The sequence below is a fragment of the Sardina pilchardus genome, chromosome 17, assembly GCF_963854185.1.
Source record: "Sardina pilchardus chromosome 17, fSarPil1.1, whole genome shotgun sequence".
Taxonomy (NCBI): Eukaryota; Metazoa; Chordata; class Actinopteri; order Clupeiformes; family Clupeidae; genus Sardina; species Sardina pilchardus.
The window spans coordinates 3,336,679-3,364,575 of NC_085010.1; the positions used below are offsets into that span (position 1 = coordinate 3,336,679).

Here is a 27,897-nt window from a genome sequence, read left to right on the forward strand (position 1 = left end):
ACCACGTTCAAAATAACCTTTGAAACACAAAGGATATAACTCATATAAGTCATATTAAAAAATCAAATAACCGTATTGAGGAACAAGCTTGTAGAAATGACCAATATTTATGCCGTAAACAGGGAATGCATCATTCCCAAGTGATTAAATTAGTCAATAAAGTAGCTTGATGGAGGATGTGGCCAGTGAAAGCCTTGCATATTTATCTAGAGTTATGGGCACAAGAGATAAAGGCAAATGTGTCTTTAAAGCTGTCATTCTCTTCACCTCTGCTCCTGTTTATTGGCCAAACATTACATTGATAAAAGTAAAGATAAATAAATTAAAGGATGAACAGTACAGAGCTAATGGCGAGATAATGGCTAGCATCTTTCTTTATTTCTCTCTCTCTTTCATCACTCCATTCCTCTACAGTAATATGATTTATTTATGCCCATTCTATTCCTGAGGGAGGATGCTATCATTTTCTCTCCCCGTCAGTAAACGCAGTCATAGAACTCTATCAGTCGGGGCCATTCGTCACCATTTAAAGCCACGTTCCCCTCCGCCCTCCACCGCTGCCCGCCGCACGGTCTGCCATGGAGCCAGCCCAATTGCATTTCATTACTTCATTAGTCCCATTCTCTGGGCTGAGGTTCAACTGATGGCTGCACAAATGAAGAAATGAGATGGGGAGCGAGGCTGTTTCTCACACACGTGTTCCTTCGTCTAATTTCTCCTAATTACAGAATTCCAATCTCGTCTGGGGGAACAAAAGAAAAGAAAAAGGTTTGACACTGGGTAGGGGCGGGAGAGAGAGAGAGAGAGCGAGAGAGAGAGAGAGAAAGAAAGAGAGAGGAGAGCAAAAACAAAAGGCTCTGGCACAGATGTGATTTCTACCTCTGATGGGCTTGATTGAAGTTTTTTTAATTAAAAACACCATCAAATCACTGGCGACTGTTTCACGGGAGTCTGGGCTGGCCATTGTCTACCAGAGGACACCGCGCTGGCAGATGCTGCTGGAATCAGGAGGACGGAAGAGAGAGAGAGAGATAGAGAGAGAGAGATAGAGAGAGAGAGACAGAGAAAGAGGGGGGAAAACTGCCGATCGCTTCTTTTTTTCACCTCCGCTTTATTCTACCCATCCAATTATTGTGCTCCTCTCTCCTGCGCTCACCTCTCCTCTCTCGGCGGCACCCTGCTCCCTCTCTCCCTGTCGTCCTCTGCCGGTGCATGGCAGCTCGCCCACACCTCAGACGCGCTGATGAATGAAGTGAAGCCAGCGGCATGAAACACTATATTCTGCTGGAGTGTATTTCAGCCGCGCTCCCTCTCTCTCTCTCTCTCTCTATCCCTCTCTTTCTCTCTCTCTCTCACGCGTGTGCACTGCCCTCGCTCCGGCTCTGACCTTGCAACCTGATTACGGTGTAATCCTCTCCCTCTGTGACACATCGGGGGCCGGTGGAGAGGGAGAGGGAGAGGGAGAGGGAGCGCCGCCCGGGACCCCCGCTGGAGGCGGAGGTGGAGAAGCAGGGGGGTGTGGGGGTGGAGGGGGGGAGCGGCGTGACCGGCGTGAGTCAGGGCGACTGTGTCCCCATCAGGTTAGAGATTATATGTCCAGCAAACCGATGCGAGCACACAAACTCACACAAGCACAGACACACATACATACACACACACACACAATCATAAAGACAGACAGGGACAGACACAAAAACCCACCATACACACAGTCACATACACACTACTCATTTAATGATATACAGTGCTTGCTCGTCAATCACTGACTCATTCACTCGCTGATTTAGTTGGTCACATTCACACATTCACTCACTCATTCTCTCATTCGCTCACACTTACTCACACACACACACACACAATCTTAGTTGGGTGTGTAGTAAGTCACGCATTCCCCTGATCTCATGCTCAATCACACCTCAATCACACACTCACTCATCTGGACACTCATTCCCTTGCTCATTTAGTCACACACACACACACACACACACACACACGCACACACACACACAGAGAGAGAAATACCACATACACACATTCCATTCCTATATCGTTGCCCAAACACACATACACAGGCATAAACACACAGATGAATGGCCTGCCACAGTCAAGGCATGCAAATGCATGCAAATGTATGCACCCTCCATGCTATTAACCTTCAGTCCAACACACATGGCCAAGTCCACAAAATAGCGCCGCTTAACCATTTGCGGGGGGTACACGAGGCCCTTCTGGTTCTTTTGGCCCGGACTCAGAGAGGGGGGAGACGCGCACAGACCCGGCACCCCCAAACCAAAGCTCCTTCCACGGGCGCGTTGTGTGAGGTCTCGTGGCAAGAGTGGTACCCTGCTGGAGCGGACCTCCCGCGGCCCTGCGCACACGACATTGTGGCGCCGCTCATCAGCACAAAAGACACAGATGCAGCCGCAGTGCTGCAGGAGCTCATTGCAGCCAATAAGCCACGGACTCCTTCAGCGCCACGGCCCTGGCACGGCCCTGGCACGGCCCTGGCACGGCCCTGTCTCCCCTCAGGATCATTACTGGGGAGAAAATGGAGCGCAGTATTATGATAATTTCTCCTCTTTCGGCAAGATAGCCCAGTGAAAGAGTGGGAAAAGTTCTGAGTTAAAAGGATCCTCATCCGGTGGTGGTGGTTGTAGTAGTCCTTGTTTTAAATTTCATGAAATGCCTCCGCTATGAAAATATAATTCAAAGACTGTGCAGAATTTGCCACCGCGGCCTCCTACAGACATCCTTAAAAATAGGAGATGGAAAGCGCAGCCTGTGAAAGCTTAGACCAAGTGACTGTTTTCAGCTACTTTTTCTATTGATCTAAGGAACAATCCTTCATTTTGTATCAGTGATTCACAACAGCCTCTATGCTCATCCTGATACATGACCTTAGACCAAGACATTTAGCTGGGCAAGACATTGTCTGTGGCCAGTAATGACATCTTTTAAACCAACACAAATGAATGTAATGTGATTTGTTTTCCTTTTGATTTTGGTCGGATTTGACACAGCCACATCAAAAAGTGCATAAAACTGCATGCGTTTGTAAACTGCAACTCTGAGTGCTATGAGCACACTCTAGCACTTTGAAACCGTACATAAATTCGGAGTGTTAATGGAATCCTGGTTCGTTTATTCAGAGAGTCTCTATCAGAATGTTCAGGACTCCCTGGCCACTCCATCTGAGGGAACAGAGCACACCGTGTTTTGAGGAAAAGATTCCGGATTTACTCACAAATTATAGAGACCATATTTAGTGATTGGTTGCACAGTGTTAATCAGTCTCATTGTTGTCAAGCTCCTGAATGAAACATAAAGACTTATTTCAATGTCTTTGTATTAGTGTCAATTCTGATTGATGAAAAATGTCTTTCACATAGAGATAGAACGCTCGTCTTTTTCTAACTGCATTTTGAGTGCATTTTCAGGGTACAAAATTGAATTGAAAAAACACACTTAAAAAACAATAATGCTAGGCTATGAGGTGTGCCACATTCATAGTCTGTAGGCTAATACTGTAGGAGTTTATGTAGGAATTTCTGAAGGCTCACAATTTTTTTTCACGTTTTTTCTCTGCGTGTTTGGCGGGGCCATTGGCTGGCCCACTCTGCATTTGGTTCTGCGCCACATGTGGCCTGTGGGCTGCCATTTGAATAGGCCTGTCGTAGACCTTTCTCAATCTCTGCAGTGGTTGATGATTGGATATCTGCTGCCCTGGTGGGTCTGCAGTGCTATGATGGGGCTGAAGTGTGACACACATGATGTGGTGTGACGTGAGTGTGTGAAGGGACCAGGCAAAGAAAAGCCGCCGTTTCTAAATGCCACGCTGATCGTTCTACAACATTATGAAAACTATGCTGTCTGATAACCAATTCAAGATGTGTCCAGACAGACAGGCAATTAATCACTGAGGCTAGCGCGCTGTCACATGCCACAAGGCACTTCTAGAATGACCAGGAAATGGCATCCCTTTGACATGACTGTGTAAAGCTACTCCTTCATCAGCTCTGAGGAGTCAGCCACACTTTGCATGCATTAGAACTGAATACGAAAGGAAACGCATTAGAACTGAATATGAATGGCAATTGCATTAGAACTGAATATGAATGGCAATTGCATTATAGCCTAATGTGAATGGGAGGATCACTTTTGCTTTCACTGTGCAATGCTAATTTCTGATCCGCTGTCTCGATGCAGGCAGAAGGTTTGGCTATACTGTGATTTAAGTCATTCTGTGAGTTCCTGTCCACTGTACATAACAATCTTGTCTATAACCAAGCCACTTTACAGCCACTGATAACCTACAAAATTATTTAATAAAACAATAAAACAGTCATTCGCTTAAGTGGCTCCTTTTCCCCAAGAACATCAAGTGTTGCTGAGAAAGGTAGTAAATGTGTGACTTGGAGGCTTAATTTTAATGGCGAGCAGTAAAAGCAGGAAATTAAAGCTAATTATGGGGTGTGTAAGTGCAGCAGCTGGGTGCAGCAGGGGCTACTGACCTGAGTCACCTGCACAAAGCCCTCCAAGCACCTTTCTTTCTGAAGCCAATCACTGCTCACACAGTTCTCTCTCTCCCTCTGTGCCGTGTGCGTGTGTGTGTGTGTGTGTGTGTGTGTGTGTGTGTGTGTGTGTGTGTGATGTGTGTGTGCGTGTGTGTGTGTGTGTGTGTGTGTGTGTGTAAAAGAGTGCAAATGCGTCTACAACTGAAAAACCGTGCCCAAGTGTACCTTCATAGACACCGATGTGAAAATACAGACACAGACTAATAGAGAGAAAGGCCAATCATATCTGCAGGGAGATGCCTTCCTTTAGCATAGAGGGCAGCTCTGGCTACAACATACAGTTGCTGACGAATGGGCAGTGGTGTTTGGGATGACCACAAACCCACACCCAAAAACTCCACCCACCAGAGTGGGCATAACTCAGAGGGGGCTCTAGCTAACAGGGGAGCCTCCATAGTGCACACCCCCACCGCCACCGCCACCCATCACCAGTGCGGTTGCCCTGGCAACAAATGAATTCCACATATTTATCTCTTCTCGCCCAAGGTCAGCGTGGCTGGAGCAGAGAGAGGGGCTGTTTACGGAGCGCAAAGCAGCAGGAATTATGGGTGATGCATGGCGCCTGACAGCGCCGTTTGTTTTCCGCTGGCCCAGTGTGCGCAAGCGGCCGAGATAAAACTTATAATGATCCGTCTGATAAGGGAAAACTTTGCAGCCTCGCTACCCCCTCTCTCTCTCTCTCTCCCTCTCTCTCTCCCTCTCTTTCTCTCCCTCTCTCTCTCTCTATCCCCCTGTTCTCTGCTCTGCTCTTTTGATGAACAATCATTTTTGTTCCTGTTGTTTTTTCTGCAGAGGACACTGACTGCATTAAACAGAGAAATAGTGTGAGGAATGGCTGAGATGGACTCATTTTCTCATGGTGGTGTCAGGCAAACGAGAGGCACAGAGTGACTCCCACTTTGACTGATTCTCCCCCCTCAGCCCTTGTGCTGTGTTGCACATTTGGTGCACGCAGGCACACAAAGCACATCACAACGCTCCAACAGAATGCTGTTTTTTATTGGCGTAGCAAATATGGACGCTCTCCTTCATAAAACACCTTTTGCGCTTCACGTGGTCAGTGGTGGGGACACTGGCGTTTCCTAAGACGCACATCACAGAAGTCTTTTTTGCTCTGCTGCTCGCTTCCTCCCTCCCACTGCCACCTCCTGTACTGTAACACTGAGGGGGGGACGTGACGGTGTCGGCTCACAAAGAGCTCGTTACTACCAGGGTCAGGATCCACACTCCACGATCCCCCACTGGATCCCCAGAGCCAGCGCAGAGCGGGCAGAAGTGCAGGGCCACACACTCACCCTCACGGACCACCACCCCTCCACCATCACCTGCGGCAATCAATCCTCCCCTCTCCCGCTGCCTTTAAGCGCGCTGCTCCCTCTATTATTAATGGGCTCTGATCCCAGCTCCCCCAGGCTGGGCTGGAGCCTCTGGCTGCACAATAACGCGGCGCTCGCGGCCCGCAGGGGGAGCTGGCTGCAGCCGTCCTGCACCGCACTCCTGTATATTTAAAGAGCGGCGGGGGGGGAGAGAGGGGAGAGGGGAGAGGTCAGGGCCCCGGGGTCACACGCGGCCGGGGCCCCATGGGGTGGAGCCACAGAGTCCATTACACGCCCATTAAATATTGAGGCGCTGTGTATACAATCACACCCACACACAATATCCCACCAGTACGCATGGAGTGTGAGAGCGTGGGCCGATGGGTGCGTGTCTATGTGAGTGTCAGTGTGTGTGTGTGTGTGTGTGTGTCAGTGTGTGAGAGTATGTTTAGTGTGTGTCTCTGTGTGTGTTTTTGCTGCAGGCTGCATCTGACTATAGCATTCTCTCCTTCAGGCACAGCCATTCCCTAGGTCTCTGAAAGCCCGAAATGCTACCATCTCTCTCTCTCTCTCTCTCCCCTTCCTCCCTCCCTCCCGCAGCCAGCGCTGGCAGTGAGAAATGACTGCAATATCCCAGCAGCCTCAGAAGAGTCTGTCAGCAGTCTAAATTCAGCACCTTAACAGATCCCCCACACCCCCTCCCTCGTTCTCTATACCTCCCACTCCCCCCCCACCACCCCTTTCTCTCTCTCCATCTCTCCGTCTTTCTCCCTTCCTCCCCCCCCACACACATTTCCTTCTTTTCCCATCTTTTTGTTGGAGGACAAGCACACCCTTGATATCCGAGTTGTCCGTAGGTTTATGAGCACATATTCCCAATTTGAGCCGAGGGAGCGCGGGTTGCCAGTTTGAAGACTGAGCCGAGGAGCGTGCAGGAGGGTCTAAACTGGACCACAGCGGCGGCCTCCACACAGGGACACTTGAGCAGCCGAGGCGTCCTCTGTCTCTGCTCATCAATTCCCTCACGCGTCGTCGCCAGAGATTCAACTGGGGTGTCAACCGCCGAAAATGCTAGACCATTACAAGACTTCACAAGCACAACCAAACATAGCAGCTGTGTTTGACACCCACTGCAACACAAACAGTTCCTTTGTTGCTCTGGGTGTTTTTCGGATGAGTGGCAGTTTTTGGCATAGGCAGTTTTTGGCATCTGTACTTTTTGATGTTTCAACAGGCACTGTGTATTTCTGACATTTCCCCTAAAAGCAAAAGAGGGAATCAGTAGGGGACAAAGCTGATTCGTGCTATTGGGTAATAAAATACATAGACACTAAACACGTTCAAATGTAAACAGATTTTCACCTTTATGACGCCAATGTGATGGTAAATGAACTTGTAATAGGCAAATCGTTCACCCAGCATAGCTACACAGTATAGACATAGCGAGTCACTTCTGAGAAATCCAGCCAATGCAACTTCAAGAACGGCAGCCCGACAAATCTCGCAGGAATCGCGAGACATTACCTTGTCAGTAGATAGGGCTCTTTGGAGACAGTTTTAGCCTGTTCTTAATCCTTCACTTCCACAACAAGATCATTTTCATTGTGTACATGAGAAGTTTGCTATTTACAACAGCACAGTAAAAGAAAAATATATTGTGACTCTAAAGGGAGCTTTACAGTCACCAAAAATACCTAAACTTGCATAGTGTACCTTTAACGGTTAGTTAGGGCTTTGAAGTCCATTGTATGGATTTCAAATAGATGTTTTAACATTTTGTCATTTAGACTTAGTCGACAGCTGGACTACAGTCACAAAAAAACTAATTGGTTGTAAAAGACAGACCCAGGGACAGTGTTGTCATTCCGTCATGCTCCTGTCATATATCAGGATATTGCCTGGTCAGCACTGGTCAGCCTGGTCAGCACTCTGCCGCAGAAATGTCTGACATTTCAAACTACCCCATCTGCTATCCTCTCCTTTCACTTTCGGTAACATCTTGGTAACACTTCACTTGGATGGTCTGTCCACAGGGACTCACCAGATCATCTGCTAAGATTCAAGGTCAGTATGTGAAATTGTTGTTGAATAAATACTGAATATCACCTTTACCAACCTCTAACCTTCACCTTAACCATAAATTGTAGTTGACAGAGTGTCAACAGATAGCTTCTTGAGAATCTGAGAATCTGTAGATAGCCTGTGGGCGGACTAGCCAAGTAAAGTGTGCCCAAAATCTTAAATCTAGTATTCTACATTCCATCAGATAAGAAAATGTAAATAGATGGAAACATACATAACCACATGTCCAACGAGAGGTCAGAGATAAACCAGGTGACTGCATGGGAAGACATATCAAGGTCACATCTAGCATATCTAATATCACCTTGTACCAAAGGTAAAACGGCATGAATATTCTTTATGTAGATTCAATCTGTATGGCCACTGAAGATGTTATGTATGCCAGTACAGACCTGTGAGGAAAAACACAGCAGCAGTTTGACTAAAATGTATTCTGCACCAACTACCTCTCTAAAGCTCATGCGGTACGTGTGTGGCATTAAGGCATTTAAAAGTACCAATCACTGTGCTGATGTATTTTTTTCTAAGCTTGTGATTCAATAAGCTCCTGAGCAATTTCCATATTTCCAATTTGACAGGTTGTACTTGTGGTAGAAATGTGAATTTATTGGGTTGCTATCCACTCAAGCAAGGCAGCGCTGGGCTCTTATCATGAACAGAAGCGAGGACCTCATTGTCACTTGCACACAGCTCATCCCTCCAATTCATTAACACAACATCAAAGCACAGAAATGAATATGGATTATTGGAAACCTTCGTTAAAAGAAGCGGCTTGATGCTCCATCGTAATTTTCTTTCACTAAAACTCTTAATTTAAGCTAAAACAATTGATAAGAGCCTGAAAATTGTATAATCTTCATTAGAAATTTAAAGAACAGTGGGTGGTAGCCGAGTTTCAGAGCGACCTATCCAACTGTAACGACTGATGAAAAAACATGGCCAAAAGGAGAAAACCGCTAAACAGTCACAATGAATTGCTGGTGCCAGTACCATCATTTGCAATTCTATTGCATTTATATTCTTTCTCCCGCTCAAATCCAGCAGAAGTGGAAAGACATATAAGCACTGCCAAACGCACACCAACCTTGTGATTTTGGCTTGACTCATTCTCACTCTGAATCACAGACAGAGTGATGGTCTTGGCTCTGCATTACTAAGCGACCTCTCTGCCAGTTGCGACAATGCTCAAGTGCTCTCCGTCTCCGATGCCAATGAGAACATTCAATTTTAAAAAATTCATTCTCGGTTTCCAGGACAACACCTCCAGTGGGATGATGAAACTCCTTTGTCTCAGATTCATTAAATGAGCACGGTGTAGCTCTCAACTGCGGCTGAATAGAGCACACCAAATTAGAAGTGTTGCATGGGGGACTGGCCAAGACGCAGTAAACAACTCAAAGCAGCCCTTCAGCATTGTGCCAAAAAAAAAAGCTTTTACATGCATAAGCAATATGTGTACATGATAACAATGACCATAATGGGGGAGGGATGCTAAAGGTTCAGAGAAAATATATTTTAAACGTCTTTTGGGAAAAGGCATTATTTGTCAGTATTAGACAAGTATAGGCACATGGCTGTGAATACAGATACACACATACACACAGACACACACACACACACACTGTCATATGGAAGTTATACATAGAACAGCATGTACAAGAGAGTTGCTGTCTAAGCAGCAGGGCTAGCAGAGTGCCACGAGGAGGCCATACTGTCCCCGTCTGAGCAGCAGGGCCAGTGGGCAATCACAAGGCAACACCCAAAGCAGATGGCATTTGGCATCCACACAAGAGGGCTAACAGTTCAAGGTGACTCACAGATATAGAGCAGGGGCCACACAAGAGAAGAGGAGGCAGAGAGAGGACACCCACAGAGAGAGAGAGGGATGGCTCAAGAGGTGACACAAATGGGAGAGAGGGAGAGAGAGGGACAGAGGGGAAAAAAGGGGAGTAAAAGGAGTGTTTTACAGCCTCCGGCCTTTCACCATCCCATTAGAGTGAGATTAGGAGGGTAATGTGTGGAACTCCTGTTAAAAGCGCAATCTGCTCAGTGTGCAGCCACAGGTGCAGCCCTGGGATGGGCTTTATGATCAATAAAATTGACATTGATCTCAATTTTAGTTGACACTGTCCTTTCAGGGCCAATGCAGAGGAGGCACACTCGTCCTGGAATGATGCCCATAAATGGATTGGCTGTTGGTACTTTTCGCGTTATTTCTGTCAGTGTTGGCTGCCGCCTTTGAACCGTTTTATGTGTGGGGAAACTACAGTATAGCCTATATGCCTATATGCTGTGTGGAGAGATTGCAAAATCTTTTGTGAATTTAGTAAAAAAAAATGAGCCTAGTACATCAATGAATTGTATTTAAAAATCAGTGCAATTTAGCAGGATTTATTAAATTTGCATACACGCTTCCTTAATTAGCAGCAGCCAGGCAGTGGAGGACACATTTGAAACAGGATGTGGTTGGAGGAGATGGTTGGGTGTGTGCAGAATAGGAAGAAGCAAATGCATTTCCAGCTTCGATAGTGTCTCTGCAGGACACAGCAGGGTGTTGGGTGGGTACACTCAGATTATAGAGCTGCTGTGGCGCACACATGACTCAACTCAGAAAACATAAGGAGATGGCTCAGGTAGAAAATGCTTACTATAAATATTACATTAAAACAAAGTGTACGGGTTAAATAAGGATCTAAATGGCAACGCCATTCTTCTACTCAAGGTGCTATTATGCAGACATATGTAAACATCAGAATGTATGTTTTGAAATGGTGTTTGTCAATGACAGCAGGTGCTTTTGCAGCCTAATTGGCGAGAGCAGCAGGGAAGACAGAATGGAGATGGATTCCGAGTGCTTACATCTTCTCTATTGTTGAAAGATAGGCTATCATTAATTTAACAGCGTAACTAATTAACGTTGCTGAGCAAACTTCCGAAAACAATCGGACTCAGCAAAAACATGTTGCCTTAGTGTTCAGAATCCCTGTGTGCTATATTGTTTTTGTTGAAAAGCTGACCATTTTAGGACAAACATTTTTTTTTTTTTTGCTTTTTCTTAAAAAAAAAAAAAAAAAGCATACATAAATTTTGCATTACAGAGGCTCTGGCTTGCTAGTTCTCCATGTTTTGCATGTGTCTGAGCGTCTGATTTATGTCCCAATGATCCGGCCCAGTTTCTCCAAAAGAGAGCGAGAACAAATGGTTCCGGAGCACAGCTTTGTATCTCACACTCCACCACACCCCTAATTTACTGGCCCCTGTACGGCGCGGACGACCGCTGCTCTGTCCGAGCAGCTCGATGAAACTGTCACTTTCTTTTCAGGTCATAAGAAGCTGATTGGTTAACAAGGACTGTATGCACAATCCTTTACTGGCACCAAGTATCCCAGTTTAGGGGATAGAACTCTACGGTATGCTGTTTTAACAGAACATCTTAAGGCCCAAAGTAGGTCCTAACACAAACAGTCCCTATGTGAATTGGTTTAGGAGAAACTCAAAAAATAACTGCCATGTCTTAACTGGGACTTACTTTTTTGCTCTTGACAAAGTGTAATTCACAAAGCAACTCAACATTAAAAGCAAAATCTTAGTCTTGGAGAACTAAGAAGGAAAACTAAAAAGGAAAATCCCAAACAAAGGAAAATGGACATTTCTGTAATTCCACATCATAACGGGGTTTTCTTTTTAATGCAAAGACAGAATCACTTACATCATCAACCTGTCACTCATCAGACAATCACTGAGCACACTAGAAAAGTGAGCTCCTGCATAAGAGGTGACATCAGCCATACAGTAGCAACAGAAATCTTTTTTTCTTGGCTTAGGCACTTTTCATTTCCTTTGTAAAAAATAGGCTCAAAGTCTTGGCCGTATCATTAAAAGAATCTCAGGGGAAGAGATGTGATGCAATTTGCTGGAGCTTAGCATGGTTTAGAACAGTATATGTGATAGGATTGAGAGGTGAGGGATTGATTCTAACAAGGTATAGAAAATATGAGGTATTGTATTAATGCCGCCTATGCCTAACCCTTACCTAGGTGGCCACTACTGAGATTACAATTAAACTGAATTGTACCCACTTCTTATTGGAACAACAGGAATTCAGAATTATTCTAAAATCTAATTAAAGGAAAAAGGCTAAAGGCATTAACGTTTCCACGTCAACCAATCATATTGCCAGTTTAATTGACTAAATAAGCAAGTTATTTGTTATGAAGGAGAAAACCGCCTCAGGCTAAAAAAGAAGTTGAGTGTGGAGAGTCCTGATCTTGCAGGTCTACCTTTTGCCATGTCGGCCCCTGTGGGCCAGCAGGTCTGAGGTTAACGAACCTCCCCCGCAGCCCGCGGGACGGCAGGGTGCTGACCGCCGTGGATTTGGCAGGTCAGCAGCGTAGAGGACAAGCCACAGCTCCCTCTCAGGAGCCTAGCACACCTCTGCACACAGGGCCAAAAACAAACAAGCTGAATCAAAAACACACAGACGCAGCCCAGACTGCTGAGCTCGGCCTGTTAACTATTCCATTTCTGGTCTGGCTGTCCGACTGACCGGCCGTCTGTCTGTCTGTCTGTCTGTCTGCTCTTTCTCACCCTCCTCTAGCTTCGCTGGGAAGTGAGGTGCAGTGAATGTAGAGGCTTTGTGACTCACGAGAAAATGAATCACAACCCACAAGCCCTTTTCTCTCCTGGCAAGCCATTGAGCGTGAAGAGGAAATGCTTAGCAGCCTTTCTCATGCATATTTACAGATTTCAATACACAAGCTGTCAGCCCTCATCACTTTCAGAGGTTACAAAGTTATTTGTGTGTGTGTCTGTCTTTCTGCCTACATGGGTGTGTGTGTGCGGGTGTTTGTGTGTGTGCGCGAATTTAATCACTCAAAAGGTCACACTATAGCGCACAGCGCTGAAAATTGCAACAGAATTAGATGGCACAGCCCTTTTTTGCACATATGCAAAACATCCAACTGTTAATCCTGCTATAAATCATGGCATTAAACCAGTTATTGTGTCACAAAGTAATGAAACTCATAAATTCATTTGATTATAAATGACTCTCCAGGAGGATAAGCAATCCCGCGTGAGGTGAGCGGCCAAGAGATGGATGTTGATGAGGGGTGGCCGAGGACAGATTTACTCCCCGAGAAAATGAAACAGACATCAGTCCGGGGCAAGGCACTGGTTCCCATCCCCCAACCATCTCTCCCTCACCCTGTGGCCTCACCCCATCTCTCCCTCCCTCTCTCTATCACTCTATCTCTTCCTCCATCTCCACCTCCCCTTCCACCGCTCTCCCCCTATCTCTCTATCCCTCATACCTCCATCCATCTCTCTCCCTGACAGCTTTCTGTCACGTTTGTCACTCTTGGCAATCAATGGGAGGACATTGATCTGGGCTCTCAGCCCTCCGTGGCCCTCACCTGGGGACGGACGTGTCTGTTCGCCATTCATCTCCACACCTCTCCTGGTTCCTCACTACCCTCCACATTCTTAAGGGCTTTTCAACCTTTTTCTTTCTCTCCTTCTTCCATATTTGATGTTGTATCTCTAACAGCTGAGCGACCATATTTGTGTAAATCGTAGAGAAGACGATTAGTCTGCAGCTAGTGTTTCTGTATTTCCGCGCGCCGTTTTCCATGTCTGTGTGCCTCTTTGGCCATGCAACCTGCTGCTCCGCTCTGAGGAAGATTCATCTCGACACGAGCGGATCCTCTGGCTGTCCGACGTCCACCGAAGGCGAGAAGGGCGAAGTCAGTGAGGCAGTGCGATTAAACAACCAGACGTCCATCACCGCGCTCCCAAATGTCACCGCCGGTCAGCGCGTGGCACATCTCGCCGCTCCCACGGCAGCCCTGCGAGGAGCGAGCGTGTCAAAGGCCGTGACATTTGTGCCAGCGGAGCGGAGCGGGCATAGGGCACAGCAGCCTGAGAGGGCCAGCACAGCCTGGTGACTCAGCAGGGACATTTCCACTCCACATACGGCCACAACAGCAGCACTGCACTGACCGCACCGCTAGCCTCATTTAGGACCCTAATATGCCATTACTGTGATCTAATAGGAGGCTGCTTCAGCAGTTTATTATTATTACTATTATCATTAATATTATTATAGCTGGTTCAGTATTGACTAACGCACAGGTTTACTTAGATTCAAAAGTGCATATTGACTCTTTATAAATACACGAGTGGAACAGTTATTTTCCGTCCCAACTTAAATAAATGACTTCACTGAGTGGTCTGAAACTGTGGTGGTGTTCATGGTGGAACACACATGACACTCAATAACAGACCAACTAGTGAATAATGCTGAAAGGTAATACAGAGAGTCACTGCTTGTGATAAACTTCGATCTTCAATCCACAATTTAGCTATGACAACGTTATTCAATACAAATGCTATACAGGCCATGTAATCTATACACACATATACGTCCATCCTTTTCCTGGAAAGACAGGCCCCCCCAAAATCCATACCACGCTTTCATTATGGACTTTTAGAGTGAGGAAGGAAAATGGAGGCAGGAGGGAGGTGGATGGAGCTTGAAGGAGTTATTTTCAACAGCCTTTTAAGTACAGACTAGCTCCAGATCTATACAGGAAGCCCCCCACTGTGAGCCAATATCCATGCTGCGTTCACTGTACTCGCTGAACAAGCTGGCAGACCTGCAGACAATGTGTTTTGATTTTCCAAATGCCAGTGCCATGGGCTGCGCTATTTAGTATTTGACTGGACAATTCCGTATGCCAGCTGTACCTTGTGAGAACAAGCGCAAGTCAATATGAAACACACACACACACACACACACACACACACATACACATCAATGATTACCTTGCATTACACAGTGATGCACCTTGATTTCAAGAAGGCCAACTGTTCAGAGCCTGCAAACTGAGCAACTCATGCTGGAGAAATCAATTCAAAATTCATTTCATTGAGGCCTATAATACATTTACAATTGGCCCTGCTTAATGACATTTGAGATCAAACTGGCGCGCTGTGGCCAAGCAGACCTATCATGAAATCATTCCAAGCGCTCAAATGAAAACCCCTTTCCAAAATCTAGTGAATGACATCTGCTGATTGCTTTTTGATTTGATTAGGGCCCTTTAATGAGGGAACCATTTCATTAGCAATGATCGGCCATACATAGAAAGGCGATAGTGAAGCCATTTTTGCCCTTTTGGCTTTTCAGGAGACACCCGGTCCAGACACAGCCTTGCGCCGTCTGGAGCTCTAATGGGGTCGCCTGTGTCAGTGCAGGGCCGTCCTGCTGCCTTCCAGACTGGACAAATCAGCCACAGCTTCCGACACAGCCACAGGACACCAGAAGCACAAGATATCAGCACACCCATGCTCAAATGTCAGGATTATTAGCCTATCAGCACTGAACTAGAACAGGGGATGGTGGGATGGGGCGATAATAAGAGAGAGGGAGGCAGCGACACAGACTTGGATTTGATTAAAATACAGTAAGTGTGCTTTATGTTCACGCATGTGTGACATGATCAGCTTTTTATCTGTGCAAACGCCCTTTCACTTCAAAATATATACACCATGCCATGAACTCTTTTGAAGGCACATGAAAATGGTGACTACCCAACTGGAATTTTTCTAGGCCTGTACCTTGCCCTCCAGCTAAAATTAATCAGTGACAATGAGGCCATCAATATTAAAAGACCCCAAATGATTTTCATGTGAAATTTTCATTGAGGCAAACCAATAGGGTATTTCTTCAAAATCATTTAGAGTTCACATTTTAATGTATAAGATAGCTAGTGCCCAAGGACTGGTCAGTCAATGGCAAGGGGGTAGTTTGCTCGTGACTCTGCTTCACGGATGTTTTGATCTATAACCCCTTATTAAGTCTCCAGTGAAAGTGAAGTAAAATATCCTGATCCAATTCAACTGGAACATTGGGTCTGAGGGAAACTGGTGCCCAATTTGCGATAAGGTCTCACACAGTGCTGGCAGTTTAGAGATACGGAGTTTGAAGTCCTGAAGGCTGTAATAAATGGTGCACACACAAGCACACCGCGCGCACGCACACACACACACACGCTCGCACGCACATACGCCCGCACGTCCTCACGCACACACACACACACCAGCCTGCTCCATAAGGAAATGATTTCTCTTCTTTTTGGTTGTCTGAAAAAGCCTCTTTAAGCTAAGCTACGTCAGTTCCACTTGGCAGCCTGCCTTTGAATTTTCCTCTTCCTGAGAAATGCCTTTGAACTTTAATGTGAATGAGTATCAGGGTAGACAAGATAATAATGCAAGGGCAATGTCTTTTAAATAAGTGATTCCCTAACAGTGGCAAAAAGAGAGTACTTTAATCTCTTAATTGCCAATTGTGACTTAAATGTAACTTACAGGAACAAAAAATAACATTTATTCTTATGTGATGTTGACTCCCTATCTCTCCAGCATGGAAAAAGCTTTTCAAATGGTTTCATAAGTGCTTTATCGACAAATGACATGAATTCAAGTAGACTTTTGGAGGTTGGTAGTCGCTGGTCTGCATACTGTACATAGCCAACAATGAACCTCTGTAAATATGTGATGAAATCATCATCACACAACATGTCAGTCCTCATGGATCAAACATGAAAAAGATTTTTTTTTTTTTTTTTGGAAATCATACCACTTTGTGCAACATGCTGTTTATGCTACCATATCAAATAGATGACCATCTGCTGAAGAAGGCTTTCATCCTAGGGTTGCATCGTGTGCTAAATTAAATCATCATATGTGGGTCTTTTTGTGACAGTAGCACACATTAAGACACAGGATGCCCCATAGCTTTCTTATTCCTTGCCAAAGATGATTAGGTGACAATAAAGCAACAAACTCATTTTCTCCCCTGCTTAACTCTAGCTATTTTCCTACTAAGTACCCAGTGTTGTAAAGACTGAATTGATGTTTTAAGCGACAAAACAACTTACTTCTCTGATTCTGAGAAGTATTTTATTTTCATATGAATGGAAAAAAATATATATTTCAGTGGTGGTATACAAAAATGTAACCGCCAATTTTAAGAAATATGGGAAGTGCCTGATTTGAAGAAGACATGGGGACGCTTGAGTCAGGCATTAACAATAAACGACAAAAAGGAGATGATCGAGACAGGTTTCCTCACTGACATTTAGCGCGAGATGATCCAGATGATCTCTATTTCACAGCTAAAAGAGCACTACAGATAGATATAACACCACGGCTACACTGCCTCGGACGCCGCGTGGTGTAATAAAGTGCTGTAATGATGGAGTATATAGAGGGTGGGGTGGCTTTACAGCGTAATGGAGAGACTGCTGAACCACCGTGTTGAACTAGACCATTCATTGCGCTCCCTTCCTGCCCGTAAATGTCCCAGCTTTTGTCTTCACCTCAATGGTGTTTTCAGAGCAATGGCCGCATGAATGGACTGTGATGTGGCAGCGCCTCATTTTGGGAGTAATTTAGCAGCCTGTTCCGCCTTTGTAATTACATTAACGAGGCATCAGAATTGCCATGCCAAGCGTAATGGGATTTTAAATGTGTATTGATCAACACGTCACATGCCAGCTTTCAACTCGTCCCGTTCCACGGCAATGACAAGGATGCAAGTGAATGATGAAATCCGAGGTGGAGGTGGTGGGGTTGGGTGTAAATGCCTCCCGTGTCCAATCCCCACTCTCATCGGACGCTAAGAAAGCCACTCAATGTGGCTTCCTGAAGGACCCGACGATGGAGAAGTGAGTGTTAGCGACGGGAGAGTGACTCACGACCCCCCCCCACCACCACCCCCCCATCCCCATTTAGGCAGGTGCATGCTTTGCAACCCTGAAGATTAGCTGTAAATAATAAAACTGCCAGCTTTCTTGTACCACGGAATGTCAATTAGGCTTAATGTATTCTAATTTGGCAAAAGCACCGTCCCACCTGCGCGGGCTCACAGGCAGCCACTCAGAGAGAGGCTCGGCGGAGGCAGCTGATGCAGCCCCGACCAAGAGGCCTCTGGAAGACAGCTTAGCTTCTGTCCTCTGCCTTTCAACTCCACAGCACAAGAATGAGACACTCATCTGCACATCTGAATCCACACAAGTGCACAAACAAACGTCAAAAGAAGACCAAGAAGAAGAAGACCAAGAGGGAGATGAAGACGACCGAAGAAGAAGGGGCAGAAAAAAAGCTAGCGAGGGGAAGGCTCTGCATAGTTTTGCATATTTTAAAGATTTGTTTTTGTCTTTTGTAGTTAACTAATACAGTGGATTCATGGGCACACTGCCACAAGACAAGGTGACCGTCTTTCATGAGGTAGGGGCTAGTTTACACTGAAACTATGCAGTAGCCATTCTATCACTGAATACTGTGTATCGGCTTTCAAAACGATGAATAAAACAATGGCACATTTTATCTTTCTATTTCATATGGCTACAAAATATATTAGGCTCTAAGCTTTTGCACTAACACAACTTAACCCTATGTGTAAGAGTCTTTGGATATGTAGAAGTGCATATTTTCGCACGAGTTGCCTTATGTTTTAACATTTCTTCAACTGCACAATCATTGACATGAAACTGAACTGGCTTTGACACTATTCTGTCAGCTTTAGGGCAAGCATGCTCTCTGCCAGGCTGCGTGAAAGCTGAGGGGGGATTAAGTAATGCACATCTATTTAACTGCTCGTGATTTCAGCAGCACCTCTTCTCCCCAATGTGAGAAATGAGCTTCAAACGTTTACTAAATGTGAGCGGCAACTCATTTGCATCTATTACCTCGTTATGGAAAAAGTATGTTTTCTTCATTAACACTAAGATGAAAGTAAATCACACATGTCTCTCAGACACACACACGCACGCACACACACACGCGCGCGCGCGCTCACACACACACTCACACACAATCACAAAGATAAATCTACTCTGAAGGTGAAACGAATTCATTGGATGGAACTGAAGTGGTACGGTCACGCGGTACATGGACCATTTCACTCCATGTAGAGAGACATATGAAACCAACTCCTCTGTGAAGAATGGAGACCAAAAACAAACAAACAAACAAATAAACGAAAGAAAAAAACACACATCTCTGAGAACATCTCCTGAGAACACAGGGATGACATGCTCTCATAAGGACACATAAGGGCAGTAGAGGACACAGAAAGACAGACAAGGCAAATCTCTCAGTCTACCCCCAAAACACACACACACACACACACACACACACACACACACACACACACACACACACACACACACACACACACACACACACACACACACACACACACACACACACACACACACACACACACACACACAAATCCTGGACACTGAATGAAATACACAGCACCTACCTGCTCCCCAACAACCTTGGTGCCCTCCCCTCACAATGTACACATGTACTGTAAGAAGTGAGAAGTGGGCCAGACAGAGGCCCACACTGTGCAGCATGGGGGCTGTGTGCAGAGAGCATGCGATGTGCAGTGTCTGCCGTGGGGAGGGTGAGGGGGGAGGGGGCCCGAAAGATGGACACAGGAATGCAGGTGGCCACAGAAAGAAAAGAGAGAGAGAGAGAGAGAGAGAGAGAGAGAGAGAGAGAGAGAGAGAGAGAGAGAGAGAGAGAGAGAGAGAGAGGAGCAGGCGTGCACTCACCTGGGTCTCGGGGCTCCGGTGGCCAGCGGTATGAGCGAGGCGAGAGCAGCGAGGCGCAGCCCAGTGAGCCGCAGCTCCCCTGAGCATTGCCGCGGTGACAAGCAGAGGCGAATGGTTGTCATGGGAAACTCATGTGGTGTGATGCTCTTACCTTTTTGTGTGAGACAAGCTGGCCGCATCGCACCGCACCATCATATAAACCCCATTGGAACATCAACAGTGTGCACTGTGCATGTAACACTAACTTCACTATTTGTGAACTGCAAATTCAATTTAAAGAGTAAAATGCTTAACACCTTAATTTCACAGTGTGTTTTTTTATTGCAATCTGAGGAAAGATGCACCTGGCAGGTAAAAAAAAAGCATCCAGCCCTACGGAAACATGGAAATTCTCATCATGTGATTTAAGTCCCCTGGCAGATTGGTGTGATCTAATTAACCTGCTGTTGTGAGAGGGTGTTCCCTTTTCTGGAGGCTTGGGAGCCAACTCAGAACCATTAAACACACAAGGAAAGATTCCAATTTAGAAGATGACTAGTGGTCTCAACTGCATAATCAAATGTACAGTGGAATACTGGTGTTAGCAGAAGAACTTGGACAACTGACGTCAAACCCAGCGTTCATATCTCCAGGGAGACCCACCTACCTTTAGCCAGTCCTCCTCTCCCATGTTTTAGGTAAACCACAGAATCAATTGACCATCAGCACATAAGGCACAAACACATGTATAAAGCCAAAGAAACAGGAATATACATGGCAAGCGTACAGTTATATATGTTAAAGGAATAAAGGAAAACATATAAGTACCTTTACTTTTACCTATGGTATAGACACAGTGTGTGTTCCAGAGGAGAATTTCCAGAGAGACAGAGAGAGAAGGAGCACACAAAGAAGAGGAAAGAGGCAACAGTGAGAGTTGTGACCTTATGTAAGATTAAAAGAGTAAGGAAATGTCAAGCTGTCTCATTACCCACACCATGCACTGGCCAGAGTGGTAAGGAGCGAGCAGAGCAGAGGAGAGCAGAGGAGAGCAGAGGAGAGGAGAGGGGCATGCTAGAATATGAATGGGGAAAAAGGTGGAGAGCACAAAATGGAGGAAAGGACACAAACACACGGACGAGGCAAATAGTCTCCCCGAGAGCAAACCCTGCGCCAATCCAACTCCACCGGCGTGAGACATACTTCCCTCAACACGAGCACAAAGAGACACGAGAGCGGAGACGTTCAACAGCAGATGACAGGAACACACAGAGAAAAGCAAACAAACAAACAAACAAACAGAAAGACATTTGATCGAAGGGCATGAAAGAAGCCGTCTGAAGAAGGGAGGAAATCAAAAAAACCATAAAAGGATAGAGACCAAACCATCCATCGACTCATCAGCACCAAGTCGGAAAGAAAGCAGCTCCCCGGGGACATTACTACCAGCGGTGAGAGGGGAGAGATGAGGAGGACCAGGGGGAGGGAGGGAGGGGGAGGAGAGGAGGGAAGGAAGGATAGAGGCATGGAGGCGTATGATGGAGGCAAAGAGGGGTTATGGAAGAAAAGGAAAGCAAACCCATACCTTGGTCGGCCATCATCAGGTGCGCAAGACCTTGAAGGAAAACAAGAGCACAGTCAGCACAAAGAAAGGGATCATGGGAAAGGGGGTGTTTTGTTTTGGTCTCACTGACACACAGACATCACCGGAGTCGGTGATGCCCACAGCACTGAGGTGTGGGGAGGGAGTGGGGGAGCAGAGGCAGGAGGAGAGAGGAGGTTTATGGGAGTTTGAGTTTCTCAAAATAAAGCATTTTCTCAACCTAGATGGTTGCAATGCTTTGCCTGTCACATGAAGCAGAAAAATTTAGAGCGAAATTAAAGTAGAGAGACAGTGATTACTGTTGTTAGGTGTCTAGGTGCCCACAGACGTGCTAGCTTATCATAACCTCCCCTCCCCTAAAAAGTGTTACAGAATCATCAGGACAGACAAAAATAACACATTCTGTAATGGGATAATCATTTTAACAGGTATAACGGGACCAAATATTCCCATTAGGTCTGCCGAGCTATATTAAAATAAATTTCTCTCCCGGCAATAACCACTTTGGCTGCAAGTGTTTCACATCAACAAAAAAAGACAAGTTATATTTCATGTTGCACTCCAGCCTCATGCAAAGCCCATCTCATTTTTCCAGCGGCTAGCCTATTACCTGCTCACCTCTTTTAGCGACATGGCTTTTCCCGTTTTAATGAAAATAATACAAGACCTCAAGAGGAATGAATTATAATGGGACCCGTATTTTACCTGTCATGACTCTATCCTGTGCATTGGAGAAATGTGAGGGGAAACGTACTGTAGAATGTGATTTGTCCACGGTACTTACCCTCTGTCCCCCGAGCACACAATGCAATTTGAGGGGAAATCGACAGCATTTCTCTATCTGAATGTATGAGTCCCAGATTTAGATTGCATGTTTTACACAGAGTGTTCACATGGGTGTGCACATATATATGTGCATATATTGCCCACGTATGTGTGTGTCTTTGTGTGTGTGTGTGTGTGTGTGTGTGTGTGTGTGTGCCCATGTGCATATAAACGTGTGTGTGTGTGTGTGTGTGTGTGTCCATGTGCATATGTGGAAACGTGTGTGTGTGTGTGTGTGTGTGTGTGTCCATGTGCATATGTGTGCATACAGTATGTGAAAGTGTCTGTGTGTGTGTGTGTGTGTGTGTGTGTGTGTGTGTGTGTGTGCGCATATGTGTGCATCCATGCCTTTCTGACGAGGGGGGCTGTTACATATTCCTATGTGCATATTGCTGCTGCATTCTTTACCTCTGGGTTGTGGAAATAATGGGGGAGCGGCCGGGGCTCAGTTTAATGGCCTGGGTAATGGGCAAACTCACTCCCACCTGGTCTGTGCTCAACCGGGCCTTCAGTAAAGCGCTTAGGCAGGACAACAACCAAATGAGCTTTTATACCTTGTACTCCATACCTGGATCCCAGTTGGCCATCAGAGCCCCACTTACCGTTCTGCAGGCCCACGGGAGACACATACACACAGTCCCCTCACAAGAATCAGTTTGAAACATGGAGGGAGAGAGAAGGAGGTGGAGGGGTAATGGAAAGAGGAGATAGAGAGAAAAAAAGACAGAGAGAGAGAGAGAGAGAGAAAAAGACAGAGAGAGAGCTAGAGCAGGAGAAAGAGGAAGAGGAAGAAAAAGAAGGAAGGAAAATCACCCACCTCCCACATAGACATCTTCGGAGGGATGCGGCCAAGGCGAGGAGAGAGAGAGGAAGACATCGATTAAGAGGCATGCAGACTGGAGAGTGGCCCATTGCAAAAAAAAAGGTTACCGTGGTTACCATGCGTCAGACAAATAGTTGAACAAAGAATCCAGCATCCCATGCGTGTGGCCTCGGCCTGTGATAAGCTGTTCTCTGTGCCAAAGACTTCCTCTCAGTTTGATCATTAACTCTCCTCCAGCCTATGTCTCTCCAGCCTATGCTACTGAAATCAAAATCCACCCGAGTTCAAAATGTGATGGTGTCTGAACAACATCTGAGGGAGGGAGGCATGCTAAGGCGTGCTGTTGTGCTTGTGCTGGGCAGGGAGGTGGGGACTGATTGTGCTTCTCCTGCAGTACAATTTGTTTTCATTTATTGGAATGAACTCATTTTCTTCTTGTCTGACACTCGGCTGAAGGGTCGATGGGCACGAAGCATGTCCTATTTCACAACAAAATGTTTTTCTTTTTATCAATTCCCATGTGGGATTTATACCAAAGATAAAACCTTCTGCGACATAATAAGTATCATATTTTGGGGACTGTAACTAGTAAAAAAATCAAACTACCAATATTTTATGCAGCTAATTGTGTCTAGTGATGATACTGAGTTTGTCAATAAATACGGAGACAAAGTTAAATTGATCTTACAGCTCAGAGGGACCCTCATGAGGACTTTCTTTAGGAGAAAATATTGCATTGCTAGATTTTGCCACTGAGATGGGGATTCTGTTGCAAACATTACAATTACAACAGCAAGCCAATACAGCTGGCATTGATCAGATGTGAGTCAGTGGCCTCACACTGCTTCTCTTTCTTTAAGAGTCTATTGTGTGGCAGTCTGGTGTGAATAGGATTAAGGTGTGAGCCATGCATGCGTTTCAGAAGCATCATATTAAACAGGAGAAGGGGCATAAACCTAATAAAAGAGAACAACAGCAGTCAGTCAGTTGAATCAGAGGAAGCACATTACCAACCAAACAGGCCATATTAAAATTGCTATATTACAACTACCGTGGTGATTATAGTAGTTGGTTTAAATGAGGATGTAGGATTTGTTGTTCTGACATTTTAACAGTGCATTACATCGAAAATAACATTAGGAATATTATCTCTCTCTGTCTCACTTGTGTCTCACTGCTGGTCTTACCACACACACACACATACACACTCTAAATACTTTCCTCATCCTCTCTCGACAGAAGATCCTGGAGCACCTTGACAAAGCATATATCTCAGTGGCAGACACAGTGCTTCTTTTCCTTCTGTAAAATGGGTTCAAATGTTCCTACCTCGTCTGCATTGCATCAGGAGCAGAGTATTGACCCAGAACTTACCAATGCAGCCAGGACCACCCGACCCAACACAAAGAGCATGCACCACACAAGACAAGAGCCAACCAAAACATGGATCACCAGAAAATGAGAGAAAACAACCAATAGAAAGAGTTATGTCTCATGGAAGAAAGGATCAAAATTGATGTTGCAGTGGCTGATGACATTTCGAGTATGAATTACAAGACCATTGTGTTCCATTTTCTAAATGTACAAAAAAAAAACATTGGTAGTTTGGCCGCACACAAATACGGGTAATAGCTACCACAAAGTTATGGCTAAATTCTGTGCTACAGTACATGATGGGACAGACTGTTCTTTTTCTTTCCCAATACGGATGATGACTAACTGTCTCGACTTGTGCCAGGTAGGGGATTATTAGGGTGACATGAGGCAGTGTTGGTACCCCTGGCATAAGGAGGGTATTTTTGTAGGCATGCACACTAAGGCCCGTTATCCTGACACGCCCAGCCTGGCATTGTGGCGTCTGTGTTTGCACTGCAGTGACGGGCGTATCAGGATCATGTCAAGCGTTTTCCTCCGCACCGCCGCCCACTAAAGCACGCCGGGCGAGGGGAGATGAGGAATCTCATCGAGCTGACGTCTCTTTCTGAGCTGCCTGCGTCGCACACTGCCTGATTCTCAGTGGTGGAGAGGAGATGAGGAATTGTTTGTGAGGAAAAGGACACACACACACACACACACACACACACACACACACACAGAGACTCACACAGACAGACGCACACACACACACACACACACACACACACACACACACACACACAGACAACCATGGCTGAAACTCTTCCGAATAAACACAGTCTGTCCTGCCCAGCATCTCTACAGTGGAGTGAAGAGCCCATCTCTGCTGCCTGCTTGCTGTGCACACCCTGATTGTAAGGACCCCTCCCAAGACTGAGAGAGAGAGGGAGAGGGAGTGGTGCAAATGATAGGAGCGGAGGATGGAGAGAGAGGGGTGTCATCTGTCATGCTGACTTGGAGGACCACATTGCTCTCATCAGCGTCATGGCAACTAACCTGATAACACACTCTCCATCAAAGATGCTGCAGCGCTACGCTCTAAAATATTTGCCCTCCATAGAGAGGCTGGGGGAGATCATGTCCAGGAAGTGGAGGATGAAGCATGGAGTGGCCATGAGGCCAACTAAACGCCTCTCATAAGATTAGCGCTCATGCTACACTTCAAAGCACTCGCGCCTTTTCAGTGGACTCACCAACGTAGCGGCAGATTAGCTAAACGTCCTGTGATCTAGCCTAATCTTTGAGCCCGCCCGCCAATGGGCTCGCAGCAGAGACAAAGTGATTTGGAGATGTTTGAATGGCAGGAGGAACCACAGCATCATGGCAGCCAGCTTTTAATTGGAAGGCAGATCCAGCCATGCCTCACCCCAAAGGAAAGCATGCTTTCTCAGACACATTCAATGTCAATCTAGCCTCCTTGTGCCTGGCAGTCCTGTGAGATCCAACTTGTCATTCTGTCACTCCGTGCCAGCTGAATGATTCTCCTGAGGATCAATACTGAGTGGCAAGCTAAAGCTATATCATCTCATCCACACAAAGATTAAGAGCTCTAATTCAATCTGGAGTGATATTGGATTGGTAATTACAACAGAGCTGTGTGCTGTATATTCCACTTCCAGAGCGGCGATGGTTTCAATATCGGCACTGGATAACTGGCAAGAGCTGGCTAATGGTCTGTGATATGCAAAGCTGGACTTATATAAACTGCTAAACATGCAGAACGACTGTCTATGACATATAATATCAATTTTAATGAGTTATAGGGAACGGTAAAATCATCCCCATGGCTGGCATGTGCTCGTTAAATATCGGGTCTGAAATAAAAAAAGAAAAAGAATCAGTAGGTCAGTGGCCAATCTCTACAAGTGGACACGTCCCCAGAGAGGACCGGACGAGCAACAGCACTCGGGTCCAAAAGAGCAGGACAGTATGCTCAGGGGACACGGGGACGAGGTTAAATATAGCCACAGGAGCGGAGCTACGCTACCCAAGGAAAATATGGCCACACGCGCAAAACGCATAATAGCTTTCTGTCTGTCCTCTCCATGTCTGAATAACAAGTGTCCTCCATAATTAAGACTAATCATGCCAAACTGTATTGTGAGCTCTTCTCCCTGTCAACCCAGGCCAGGGGAAAATAGAATTAATTACATGGAAAGGACTAGTTGAAAGGCTGAAGATGAATGACCTCCGTGGCTCCGCACTCTGCCTGTATTGTGTTGGCTTCAAATTGACTTTCCCATCAACGGACTGATTTTATTAAATGAAGAAAGCATTTCAAAACCACCGGAACAATCCAAATCCGCGGACAAGAACAAGCGCCCACAAATTCGCACACATTTGTGAATGTGGTCTAGTTTTCCTGGGGAGCGACTTGTTGAGCGATTGAAAGCGTTCACTTTTAAGCGTACAACACCACACACACTACTGCCCAACAGTGCCCTTAGACAATTCAAAGAATGCAACCCAGCCCTAGGCCTTGGCTACTCGCCAGTTCAGACAATTTGCCAGCGTTTTCTGTAACAGCCCACACTAAGGAGGAAAGCAGTCTCATAACATGCCAGCTTGCCATGCACAGCAGCGCTGCCCTGGGCCTCTTGCCCCCTGCCGGGCCGCTCGCACCTGCCTCGCTAAAGCAGGTTATTACCTCTCTGCCTGGTGGGAGAATGACAAAGCGTGCTCGGAGAGGCCGCCTTTAATTCTCCCGACCGCACCCGCCAATCCCCACAGCATGAAAACACACATCTCGGCTACGGAGACGTCTAACATTAGTCCTCGTGGTGGCTGACGCCTTTGTGGAGATGGAACAAGCTCCCCCTCCTCCCTGACAGCGTTCATCAGACACTTGGTCTGAACTGGCCTCTTTTTCCGTCACACATTTTTGGGTGCCGGATTTCTTTCTCCCATTTTCCTTAGAATAAAGAGACAGAATTAGGTTGGCCGGATTTGAGTTAAGAATAACCCTCTGAACAGATACCATCTAGATTTATCTGTCTTGCTCTGTGACCTTCAATTTTAGTTACAGGATCTCCTTTCCCTCATGTGTAAAGGCAGATGACAAAAACAAAAGCAGACATGCTGACAAAGGTCACCTCACTCCTGCTCTCTACTGGGGGGGGGGGGGGGGGGGGGGGGCACTGTCGTGAACTACTGTCCCACAGATAGGACCCACTCCTCAATACGCATCTCATTCCTCCACTGAACCAGCTCCAACAGCAAAATGGTACCCTAACTCACCTCATGAAAACAACGTTTCCATCCAGCACGGAAGCCCCAAACATGAGTCACGCCGCAGTGTCCAGTGACACACCAGTGCGTGGCCTTAACCAGTCCGCCGCAAATTAGAGCACTTCTTCACCTTGCAGTGAAACTTGGGACTGCGAGAGCCAAAGGGCTTCTCCTGCTCCACAAACACCAATGTGTCATCTTAGCCACTCCGCAGAGGACGACCAGGGCCTTATGGGCAGCGCCGTGACTCATCCTGAGAGACAGTCCTCTACCTGCTACAGCCCATCACGCTCACTCGCCTAACCCGGCTCAGTTTAGGAAAAACAACCCTCACCAGCAATGTGGACACGCTGCGTTCCTTATCAGAATCAGCACTCTTTGTTCCGTTAAACAGGATTACAGGGGAATGGAGATGAGA

At 46.1% G+C, this 27,897-nt stretch overlaps 1 protein-coding gene across 1 annotated transcript in view; it reads right to left on the reverse strand.

Annotated features, from left to right (window-relative positions):
- The window catches only part of nrxn1a (neurexin 1a), a 133,568-nt gene that overhangs the window by 101,106 nt on the left and 4,565 nt on the right, over positions 1 to 27,897 (reverse strand). The window contains exons 3-4 of the mRNA XM_062517542.1: positions 22,830 to 22,844; positions 21,170 to 21,199 (exon numbers count right to left, since the gene is read on the reverse strand). Coding sequence (XP_062373526.1) covers positions 21,170 to 21,199; positions 22,830 to 22,844 — 45 coding nt within the window. The remainder of the gene's footprint in view (positions 1 to 21,169; positions 21,200 to 22,829; positions 22,845 to 27,897) is intronic.